The 12,046-nt window shown below is 38.0% G+C and overlaps 2 protein-coding genes across 2 annotated transcripts; both read right to left on the bottom strand.

The window, feature by feature from the left end:
* Positions 1-407: 407 nt before the first annotated feature.
* On the bottom strand, positions 408-3,314 carry LOC135623384 (tricetin 3',4',5'-O-trimethyltransferase-like). The gene is made up of 4 exons (XM_065126303.1): positions 2,813-3,314; positions 2,414-2,724; positions 2,275-2,342; positions 408-863 (listed from the first exon to the last, which is right to left on the bottom strand). The coding sequence occupies exons 1-4, from the start codon at positions 3,226-3,228 to the stop codon at positions 567-569; spliced, it is 1,092 nt and encodes a 363-aa protein (XP_064982375.1). The 5' UTR covers positions 3,229-3,314; the 3' UTR covers positions 408-566.
* Positions 3,315-4,564: 1,250 nt separating this feature from the next.
* Positions 4,565-7,923, bottom strand: LOC103974192 (tricetin 3',4',5'-O-trimethyltransferase-like). Its single transcript, XM_065126302.1, has 4 exons — positions 7,467-7,923; positions 7,067-7,377; positions 6,920-6,987; positions 4,565-5,351 (listed from the first exon to the last, which is right to left on the bottom strand). Exons 1-4 carry the CDS (start codon positions 7,883-7,885, stop codon positions 5,055-5,057), a joined length of 1,095 nt encoding a protein of 364 aa, XP_064982374.1. The 5' UTR covers positions 7,886-7,923; the 3' UTR covers positions 4,565-5,054.
* Positions 7,924-12,046: the final 4,123 nt, after the last annotated feature.

Genomic DNA, 12,046 nt, shown 5'->3' with positions numbered 1-12,046 from the left:
TTCATGCATCTTTTAGATTAAGAATAAACAAATATAAGATAATTGTCACTCCAACAATATCTTATGGATCTCATCATTGGGCAGTATATCTAAAAAAATTTATATTATTGAACATATGAAGTTATTAGGCAAGATTAATAAAAATTATATTTATGAATGATTACGTATAACTTCAAAATAAAATAAGAGATAATAAATGGTACATCAAACATGTCATAAATGACTTGTAGACGTTATACTTAAGAAAAGATGACTAATAATAATGGTATAATGAGAGATAGAGAGATGTACTAAGACTCTGCTAGAAGATATAAATGAATATATGTATATATATATTTATATATAAACTAGGAGGAATATTTTGATTTCTTATTTGAACTTCTTTTAACTTAAGAGAATATCACAAGTGTGCAAAAACTTTGGGATGGCCAGCATACTATACCAATGATTTAGGAACTATCATGTCTTGGAATTATTCATTGTGGATATAAGGTGCAGGTGTGATCAAGGAACCCCAAGCAAGACAACACTGCCAGCACAAGTAGAGAATACTCGACTTTTATGACCTACTTGGTGAATTCTATGACCCAAAAACCAGCAAACAAATATGTGAACTTGAATCCTAGGAATCCAGCCTCCCTTGCCAAGTCTTGGAACTCCTCCACGGTCCTCTCTCGGCCTCCAGGATTGCATGCCAACATAACAAGATCTGATACGCAAGCATTCTGAGCTTGTGGAGTTGGCTTTGGCACCACTGGCATTACGCTTTCCACCACTATCACTTTTCCGTCTTCCGACAAAGCTCTCCAACAATTCTTCAGTAGCTTTAAGCAGTGCTCGTCGCTCCAATCATGAAGAATCCACTGCCATGTCATTACTAGCTAGTCGATGTTAGAATCAGGTGCTTTCTGATATATAATATTCAAACTGAAAAGAAAAACTATGAATATATACTATCATTCCGTTGTGTGATACTGAAGATTCTAAGCTCGTAAGCAAGTCATTTTTATTTTTTTAATTTAAGTTTTGCATATAGAGTATTGTAAAATCCAAAAATTCATACATATTTCATTGCATCATTAGTGGAAACCCTAATTGACAAAATTATTCTATAAAAAATCATTAATATTAGAAGAATTTTTATGTATTATAATATTATCTTTATATGCTTTTCAAAACCTAAATTAAATAACTTAGGTGACAAATGAGTTAAGTTGTTCTCAAGCAGCTAAATGTTTGGCTCATGAAAAGCTCGCTCGAGCCTGCTTAATTCTGTAATTTGGTTTTTAAAGAAGACAAGAACGAAATCAATAGTACTCGACTTTTTTAAGATTGCGATCTAATTCATTATGAGTTTGCGAACAAGCTCGATTATAGATTCATGATCGAGCTTATTTATAAATAAGTTAGTTTATAAGCTGATGAATTAATAAAGACTCATTATACATAGATTTGTTATCAAATTATTTAATAAATTGAAAACGAGGCCTATAAATCACCAATACAGTATATATTTAAACATATAAATTAAACTATTAAAAAACTAAGCATTAATTTTCTGATACATAACTTTGTTTTTGTAATTGTATTTGTTTTTATCAACAAATATTGAGTATATTTCTTAGTTATTAAGAACTTGAACTTAAATCTTGATAGCAGCTTTTGGGCTTCAATTTTATCTAAAAAGATTAAGTTCTTATAGCTGAGGGAGTAAAGTCGACCAATCTGATCCTGGAACGGACCGAGAACCTGGATCGAGTCTGGGCTTGAGTAAGATATTGACAGGAATATTAATATGGAAGGAGAGGAATTGAGCCTTATCTAACTGTGAGGAAGTAATGAGACAGAAGGTCGAACTTTCTGACCCAAACATCCGCCCACTGATCAGGCGAAAAAAGGGCACTCATGCAGGGATTGATCCAATTCACAATCTCATTAGAGAATCTACCATAGATTTTCTCCAGATCACAGGCGCTGAAGGAGGAAAAAGAGCGGGTATCGGATGCTACCGTAGTGAATAAACTAATGAGAGGCAATTCTGCAAGGTTCCCTTTCCTTTCTCAAAGCTAAAATTGTGTGGTTGTGAACGGGAATCGATGCCTCTGCCACTTGCAGTCATATCAAAATGGCGATCACGCGAACGTGAACGGGAATTTATCGAGCATGTATTTGTAATAAGCTTTAGACAACTGCGGAGTATCAAACCAAGACTTTTGATGTATTGACCTTCAAATCTGTAAGCAAAATCCATTTACGAGCAGAAGAAAAGCTGACCTTCATAAAAATGGCGTCTCCTTCGGTTGGCACGCTCTCAAACATGTCCCCACTGACGTGCTCTACACCTGCAGTGAGCCAGTACATCTTAAGAATGTAAGCCAACTGATTCCATCCTGTCTAGTACTTAATGGTGGACCTGGGCTAGGTGGTGCGTCGGAGATGACATGAGGGAGGTCGAAATTGACGCCCTTGATGTGAGGGTGCTCAGAGGTTATCAAGCGGAGGGTGCCGCCGGTGCCACCGCCGACGTCGACGAGCACCTTGACGTCGTCGAAGCCGCGGTATTTCTGGAGCAGCTTTCTGGTGAATATGGTGGAGTGGTTCCTCATGCCCTCGTTGAACACCTGGTTGAACCGGGCGTCGGTACCGGGATACTCGAACGCCGTCATCCCGTAGGCCTTGTCGAAGGGGATGCCGCCCTCCAACACTGCGTCCTTCAAGTAGTACCTGCCATCATTTACCGGCGCGTTAAAGTAAAACCGACCAATCTGCGGCTTCGGGTGCCAGCGCGAATGCTACGAAGTCTGTAAATTACCAGGACTCCATAAGGACTTTGTCGTGGCCCGCCAAGCCCAGAGCGGCGATGGACACGCCGTCCTCGTTCTTGGTCAAGTACTTGCAGACAGGCGCCGCACCGTACTTGCGCGAGGCTCGGCCACCGTCGCCGGCCTCGACGGTACAGCTGACCACGCGGAAAGCGGCGAGCAGTCGGAGGATCCGGTCCACCATGACGGCCGCCTGCGGGTTATCGGTGGACAGTTTGGCGGCGATTTCGGAGGGGCTCAGCACGGCTCCAGGGCCGGCCCTGACGATGGTCTCGAGAAGCTTGAGCTCGACGGCGGCCTTGAGGGTCATGCCGAGGACAGAGCCGCCAAGCAGCTGCATGGCATACAGGCACGCCTCCTCGTCCTCGTCGGGGGTCAGCTGCAGCACGTCCTTGATGGATCCCATGTCGTCCGAGAGTCGCGGAGGAGGTGAAGGATTAGTGGCGATAGCTGAGGACTTAAAAACGATGGTCTTATATGGATCGTCGTGAGTGGCTAACACATGCCTTTGATTCATTATATGACGGGCATCTGCGACAATATTACATCGATCACAGTGACATTTATTGTCCGTAAGGCCTTGTGCTTTACTGTGTCATCTCGATCGAAGACAGCGACACTTGTGAAGTCGTTTTAAATAGTGCCGGCCATCCACGAGGTGTTGCCAATAGTAGCCAATTTAAGCTGTCAATTTTTACGTTAAGAAGTGTACCAAATATTGAAGTGTGTGATTAAAGATGTATAGCCGACTCCTTTGTGATGCATGCTACGATTATATCTCTCAATAGTATATTTGGAATTACAACCTTTTTTACTTGTTGGGTTGGCTTTCTTTTTCATCACATTATGGCAATAATGTTGCTTGTGGGGATTGTCACATTGTGACAACAATGTTGTTTGCTAGATTTTCAGCACATATGTTTGGTCCTCATCACATTAAAGAGTCTAGGAGGTTGGTTTCCCTCATAGCTGTCCGATGGGAAAGGCCCGATAAAAGTTGGCACAAAGTCAATAGTCATGATTCTTGCAGTCAAAGGGGTAATAAGAGTGATGAATTTTTTTTGTTAGAAATGGTTATGATAGTTGTTTGATTACAAGTTATAATTTTACCACAAATGTCATCAGCTTAATTTTGCGAAGCAGTTGCAGTCAGAGAGTGAATACACATATGGCTTTGCGGGAAGGCATTTCGATTATTTATATTGAGGTCGACTCCACTCATTTTGTAAATATCCTCAATCGAAAGTTTCTCCTTGGAAATTTTTTAATGTAATCGGAGATATTCCCATTCTATTATATGGAGGCACGGTTGCCACAATATTCTGCATCCAATCAACCTAACGCTATTTGAAGTTGTAGGTTAAGAAGCCGTCGTCGTCTTCAAACTAGACTCGTGCAATCGATTCGTCTCTTGACTGACCTTCTCCGGAAGTACATTTCTGAGTCAAGAATAGTTAGGCTCCTCTTTACCCATACTACTAACCTCCATTACCAAACTTTGACATTAAGCCAGGTTGAATCCAATTAGATTAGGAGACCAACCTGTCAACACATGGGTGTCATGATATCATGACGTCTTTAAATAAACATGACTAGAGCCTACCCACGATAACATAGTCATGTGTACATGAGATATTAAAAATATGTGCACAACTCATGAAACAAAGGATATAAGATAAAAATAATTATTAAATTTTTTTTATTAAATAAATATGCCTCCACAAGATGCCTCAGAGGCTTCGTAAGTATGGCAAGAATAGATCATTGTTGCTGTTGTTACGGTTGCTATGGTTATCATGCCCCCGCAAGATGGTGGCAGATCGCTGCCATAGTGGAGAAGACAATTACCGTTCGCCGAGGAGGAAAGATATTTGTTGCACCGACAGCCTAACGACGGAAAATAAACATGATGGAAAAAATAGAAGATAAGAATAATTATTGAAGAAGTTTTATTGAAGAAACTTTATTAGAGTAGCTTTAGCTCGAATACAGTAACATATCCCTCTCTTATTTATACAGATTATGAGAAAATATTTTCCTTAACAGAATAGAGGATTTCCCTCAACAGATTTTCTCGTAGATAGCTGAAGAAGATAAAATACTTCAAGCAATAGGGTAGAACTAAAATTTATTTTGGATGAAGGTAAATGACGAAGGAACTCAAAGCAAATCAAGCAAGATAATACTAGCAGAATTAGCATGGATGGATCGGCCAACAATAGAAATCCTAATCTACTTGGTGAATTCTATGACCCAAGTGGCAGCAAACACATAGGTGAAATTGAATCCTGAGAAGCCAGCTTCTCTTGCCAAGTGTTGCAATTCCCTTTGGGTCCTCTCTCGGCCTCCAGGATTATAAGCCAACATAACCAGATCTCCAATACAGACACTCTGGGCTAGAGGACTGGGCTCTGGAACTACTGGTAGAATACTTTCCACCGCTATCACTTTTCCATCCTCAGGTAGAGCCTTCCAACAGTTCTTTAGCAACTTTGCACAGTGCTCGTCGCTCCAGTCATGAAGAATCCACTGCATTAATGCCATATCAATGTCGACGTAAATTTTTTTGTAATTTTCATTATTCATCTAATTAAGGCAGAAAAAATTAGTAACAGAGGCTCATTGACCCAATTCGCAGATCGTATACACCATTATAACATAGACAATTATGATTAATAAATATCTTAAGATTTCTGAAGTTAGTATTCTATGAGAATATGACGTCTTAATACGATGTCTTTGTGAAATAAAAAATCTTATAAATTACAGTTTATTTTTTATATAAATACCTCATATATACATATATACATATATATATATATATATATATATATATATATATATATATATATATATATATATATATATATATATATATATATATCTTAATGAGGAAGAATATGATATGGTGAATACTTTAGGTGCTCCTACATTTCTTGTACTTGAATCAGGATACTCAAGATTCTTGTAATTTTGCAATAACTTTTTGGTATATTCATTGGCTTTATTTTTTTTCAATATATGAACATTCTCTCTCTTTATAATAAAATGGTATCTGAGTCCAAAAATTTTAATAAATAAACATTCAATAAGATGGAAAAGAGCTTGAAATAAAAGTATATTCATTTTAAGAGATGTAAAAGTGGACAAAATGACTTGTAAGTAAACGATTGTTAGGATTAATAAGTTTTTTAGGATTCTTGAGACTAGTATTTTAAAAGGACAAAGAATCTTAATACGAGAAAGAATTTTTATGAGAAAAAATTTAAAAATTAAGGTTTAGTTCTTATATAAATATATTATGTAGATTTAAGTTTTGATGAGAGAAATCAAAATATGATGAATACTTTAGATGCTGATAAATTTCAATATCTAGCGAACATGCTTATTAGGTTTCTAAAAAAGATAAACAAAATATTTTAATTCTTTCATAGTTGAGTTTAGAGTGTAAATGAAATATTGTTAGAACAAGAATATATAATTAATCTTAAATCAATGAACTAAAAAGGTAATTTTTTTTCATCTCCGGCTAGAGATCCTAATTGTGACAAAGACAAGATTGATGGTACCAAGGTAAAAAACTTTTATCGAACAGATCCATCATCAATAATTGTGACACTGACAAGATTGACGATACCCTCGTCAATTTCAAACCTAATCTTCTACAAGAATCAATGTCTTTGTCATGTATATATATGTATATATATATATATGTATGTATATATATATATATGTATGTATATATATATATATGTATATGTATATATATATATGTATATATATATGTATAAATATATTTATACATAAATAAATATATATATATATATATATTATACATATATATATATTTATACATATATATATATATATTTATACATATATATATATATACATATATATGTGTATATATGTGTATATATATAATTTTATTTCAGATTTATGTCATTGTATTTGGAGTGTGTTCTTAATTTTGATCTATTGTTATTTGATTTTAAATTTTAATATATAAAATATATTATTATTTAATTTTATATGAATATTATATTAAACGTCAAATCAAAGACTTTGTCAGTATAAGCAGAAGAAGAAGAGTTGACCTTCATAAAGATTGCGTCTCCTCCACTTGGAATGCTCTCAAACATGTCTCCACTAATGTGGTCTACACCTGCAGCCAACATATCGCCGACAATGTAAGCCAACTAATACTATCGAGCTGTTGTTTCCATGTCAAGTAATTGGCGGACCTGGACAGGGCGGTGCGTCGGAGATGACATGAGGGAGGTCGAAGTTGATGCCCTTGATGTGAGGGTGCTCGGAGGTGATCATGCGGAGGGTGGCGCCGGTGCCGCCGCCGACGTCGACGAGCACCTTGACGTCGTCGAAGCCGCGGTAGTTCTGGAGCAGCTTCTTGGTAAAGATGGTAGAGTGGCTCCTCATGCCTTCGTTGAACACGTGGTTAAACCGGGCGTCGGTGCTTGGGTACTCGAACGCCGTCTTCCCGTAGGCCTTGTTGAAAGGGATGCTGCCTTCCAACACCGCGTCCTTCAAGTAGTACCTGCCATATTTTCCCAGCATGGTTGAGGACAAAACCAATCGAAGTTTGGCGTCGACCAGCGATCGACAGAACTCTCTTAAGTTACGTACCAGCACTCCATGAGGACTTTGTCTTGGTTTAACAAGGCCAGAGCGGCCAGGGACACGCCGTCGTCGTTCTTGGTCAAGTACTTGCAGACGGGCGCGGCGGCATACTTGCGCGAGGGTCGGCCATCGTCGCCGTCCTCGACGGTGCAGCTGACCACGCGGAAGGCGGCGAGTAAACGGAGGATCCGATCTACCATGACGGCCGCCGCTCCAGGGTTCTCGGTGGGCAGCTGGGCGGCGATGTCGGCAGGGCTCAGCTCGGCTCCGGGTCCGGCCTTGACGATAGTCTCGAGGATCTGGAGCTCGGTGGCCGCCTTGAGGGCCATGGGGAGGACGGAGCCGCCGGACAGCTGCATCGCGTAGATGCACGCCTCCTCATCCTCCTCGGGGGTCAGCTGCATCACGTCCTTGAGCGATCCCATGTCCACCAAAGAGTAGCAGAACAAGTGTGGTGATAGCGGAGGACGAAGAGGAGAGAACTCGAGGTATGATTTATATGGATCACAACGAGTAACTGTCACGTTTCTTTGGTCATCTGTCTCGACGACAAAGGAACTGCAATTATGAGCTTGGAAGTCGTCAGTCCCTCCACAGAAAAATGAAGCGTAGGTGTTTGACCACCAATTGTCACTTGTAACGTGCACCACCCGTTGAAGGGCACCCTTAAATTAATTAATAGGAGAAAAAAAAAAGATTATTTATATAGAGTTTGGTTTGGAATTTGCTACTCCGTTGATTCACGTGTGAAAACTAGCAACATCGTCTTGGGTGAGTCAAAAGAGATGCTTCTGACCTGGGGGGCTTCCGTGTAGAGTTTAAATACTCTTTTTGCTCCCCAAAACAAAATAATTTAATTTTTATTGTTTCGTTCGTTGAAAAATCAAAAACAAAAGAAAAATCGAGCTGAAATTTTTTTGCAAATCATCCTAAAATTTCTTCCCTCCACAAAGAGAGAATTATGAAAGAAGAAATTTTATGTGCCCACTGCTTTTGTCATGGAGTAACTCTTCAAAGGTAAAGGAAGCTGAACTTGCTGCTGCATGCCATTTCCATCCGTACACTTGGAAGTCGATGACAGTGAGATGCGTTTGCTAGGGAACTCCAGTTCCACAAATATGCTACTGTGGTGGGTGTAGAATTAAGCGGCCGTGTCGGAACGAAGTCTTCAGACATGTCATAGAAATGCATTGAATTTAGTTCGAACTTTGCTACTCCGATGATTCACGTGTCAAAACTTCCAACATCGAGTCAAAAGAGAGGCTTCCCTTAAAACTCTATTTGCTTCCCAAAACAAAATTATTCCGTTCGTCAAAAAACCGAATAATCACTTAATTAAACATCTATTTTTTCTGAAAGGTGGCGATTAAGTCATCAGAATAAGCAAGCAGAAACAGAATCCATATTATGCCAAAATCATCACTCATCAGTATGTGTGTTATCGAACCGCAGTGGAAGAACAAGAACAAGTCAATATTATTGTGTTAGGGAACGATGAGTTAAGATTCGGGATATGTACAGTGTCACCAGCAAATTTAAGCACTATTGATTGTGAATAGGGATGACAATTCCAATCAGTAATAGTATAAATTCGATTTGATCCTATCGAAATCGGACTTGATCAATTTTGATCACAGTTATGACGTGATATCGATGCATAAAAATATCATCTCACCCATCCAACGAAGAAAATACCTCTGATAACTTCAAATAAATAATTTTCATTATTATACTAAAAAAATAATCCCAACATATGCCAATGATATTTTATAAGCCCAACATAGAAGTGGTATGATGAAGCCTTTTTTCTTTAATCACCATCAAAAGCTTTTCAGAACTAAAAACACATCAAAATTTCCTAAAGAAAAGGCAATGATAGAAGCTAACTGCCCTCTAAATTTCAACACACGGTATGCACAAAGTTATTCTCTTTTTCTAACTCTTACTAATAATCATGTATGGTTAAAAAATGTTGAGAAAAACTTGTTAAAGTGAAATAATTCTTTTCCCTCTTTTATATCAAGTTCTTTATCAAAATACCAACTTGATATCAAAAGCATATATGAACCAGAACAACATAAACAACAAAACAATGAATCAATCACAAAGTGAGACCAAATTTATAACGTAAAAAATCTAATGCGAAAAAAATCATAGAATCATAGTCCACCTCAATTTTTTACTATCAATAGTAATAATAATAAGTCTACAATAAATCTTCTCTAGAATAACCAGAGAATCACAGTAATATAAGAACATAGATTTTGGTTTAACATTAACTTATCGTCACCATCGAACATGAATTTCATAAAATAAAAATTTTAGATCTCACATCATGAATATAGCAAGAAAATACCTCAGAGAGAATAAACTATAAATCAATACTATTAGGATTATAAAGTTTACTGTAAGAATTCTCCACATAAAATTTGGGTTAAAATTGATAAAACTTAACCCCGGATCATCAAGTAAAAAACTCAAAATCCTAATTTTTGTCTCTTATTCATTCACCACAGTTCCTGCACGCGTTCGCTTCTCTCCATTGCTGCGTGCATCATTTTTCTTTCCTTTTTTTTGTATTTAGGTTTTAAAGACCCAATTGTCCCGTCTAAGCCCGAAGCCCATATTTTGAAAAACCCAAAGCCCATATTTTGACTGAGACAACCTTCAAATCCGAGCCTATTGTATTGGGCTTGTGGACATGTAGAATGAGAACGAAAGGTTTTGGGCAATTACACCTCATTTTAAGAAATTGATACAAAGGGTTACGATACGTCCAAAACTATTGACATATAACAATAAGATTTTGGATAGATTTCCAAAGACTAAAATTGCCAAGATCCAATAGTCTTTTTAGTCGATCACAAAAAAAGGAAAACGGAGAGCAAATCTTTGGAAAAGTTTGAAATTTACAATTTTTCCAAGCACTTAATTGATGATCCGAGGATCCTTCATGGTTCAATAGGTTCGAAAGAAGAGAAAGAGCCAAGTCATACGGAAACAATCACTCTATTGACGGAGGCGAGACTGACTGCATACATCAATTTTACTTTGCATTGCATTTGACGAAAACCTCATGCATGTGCTTGACTATCTTTTCTAAAAGAGAAGGCCTTTTGGTAGTAAAGATAAGTAGGACTACTTTTGAGAAAACAATGACGAAGAATGTGACTGCTGACTGGTGTTGGTGGTCCTCATATCCTTGTGATTCATGGCTGCACCACCAAGACAATGCCATGAGAACTGAAAAGGCATGGTTAAACTCTCTGATGCAGTGCCTTCCAATGGCAAACACTTTTCACATTATGATGACACAGATTATATATATATATATATATATATATATATATTCTTCTCAAGATTTCTTAGCACTACTCCACTTAGATACTGATTTTTAAATACCAAATATATAAAAGCCATTGAGATTGATGAAGAATCCAATACTCTCTGTCAATGATACAATTCCTATGGAATGGCATTTATGGCGTAATCCTATACCTCCTCCACTTGGTTCTTGGAGCTTTCCACGGCATTAATGGCATAAATTGATAGAACGAGAGGTTATCTTGGTTTTTGCTTTCTATTCTTTTAAGGGTGGCATGGCCTACTTCATTTTATTCTGCCTGCTGCAAAAACCAATGTGAGAACAAGCCTTTTAACCAAAAACAGATTGGCATTGACCAAAAAGCTTAACCAGTTTGTTTGGATCGTCAATTTGGTTCTATTCTCGACCTTTTTCTTTTCCTTCTATCGCTGCATTTATTTGTAGATTATACAATGTAGAAGCTGACTTTTAAAAATGATCGCTTTTCTTCTTTCCCAGTACGTGACCAACTTAAAGTTGAAGAAGCAGTAGCTCACTGCTTTCCTTGGAGCTTTTTTTGTGGCTTTAGATTCATTCATGCATCTTTTCTGAACCACCTTCGCAACTTCGTCTCCTCCTCTCCATCAGTATTCCTAATCACCGGAAGTTTCCGAGTACACCATATAAAGTCCAAGTCCATCTTGCTTTGCACACACGAAGAAGCACCACAAAAGCATCAGCAATCTTTGGGTACTGAGGAGTCAATAAGTAAACGCTTTCTTTATTATGTGTCGTCGATAACGAGCGATACCTAATGGAGGTAAAAGTATAGGCCAGCCTTAGGCTAACATTAATGACAAGACAGTGATTCTGATTCCTGCCCTCTATATCTACATATCCTAAGAATTCCACTGCCACAGTAGCTCACGAACATTTTAATTATGGAACTCGCTGTTTCAATAAAATGCAAGGTGCCAATTCTATGGAATAAGAGATGAAAATAACTTTTGGTGGAAACATTGTACCCATGTTAGCAAATTGGCGACTGCAGGATTTGTGATCATGGGGAGAGTATAGATGCCAAAAGAGACTGGCAAATCGATCGGGAACTATAGAGTGGGATGTCCTTTTCCAAAATGCCGAGCCGTTCATATAGAATCAATGATCTCAAGTGACAGAGTTCAGGAACAATTCCGATATGGCCGCTTAGCTTAACGCCATCCGTAGAAAGGTACATGTCATTCACTAAATAAATCTTTTGATCAAGATGTTCCAAGTCGAT

This window comes from Musa acuminata, chromosome BXJ2-9, assembly GCF_036884655.1.
Source record: "Musa acuminata AAA Group cultivar baxijiao chromosome BXJ2-9, Cavendish_Baxijiao_AAA, whole genome shotgun sequence".
NCBI lineage: Eukaryota > Viridiplantae > Streptophyta > Magnoliopsida > Zingiberales > Musaceae > Musa > Musa acuminata.
This window is presented reverse-complemented; position numbering and strand designations above follow the sequence as displayed.

Excerpts from the sequence above, each read along its gene's own strand:
- LOC103974192 (XM_065126302.1), bottom strand. The coding sequence starts at position 7,885 with ATGGGATCGCTCAAGGACGTGATGCAGCTGACCCCCGAGGAGGATGAG. Across the intron at positions 7,378-7,466 it reads AAAGTCCTCATGGAGTGCTG|GTACTACTTGAAGGACGCGG; the intron begins GTACGTAACTTA and ends AAAATATGGCAG. Across the intron at positions 6,988-7,066 it reads CGACGCACCGCCCTGTCCAG|GTGTAGACCACATTAGTGGA; the intron begins GTCCGCCAATTA and ends TGTTGGCTGCAG.
- LOC135623384 (XM_065126303.1), bottom strand. The coding sequence starts at position 3,228 with ATGGGATCCATCAAGGACGTGCTGCAGCTGACCCCCGACGAGGACGAG. Across the intron at positions 2,725-2,812 it reads AAAGTCCTTATGGAGTCCTG|GTACTACTTGAAGGACGCAG; the intron begins GTAATTTACAGA and ends AAATGATGGCAG. Across the intron at positions 864-2,274 it reads GAGACGCCATTTTTATGAAG|TGGATTCTTCATGATTGGAG; the intron begins GTCAGCTTTTCT and ends ATGACATGGCAG.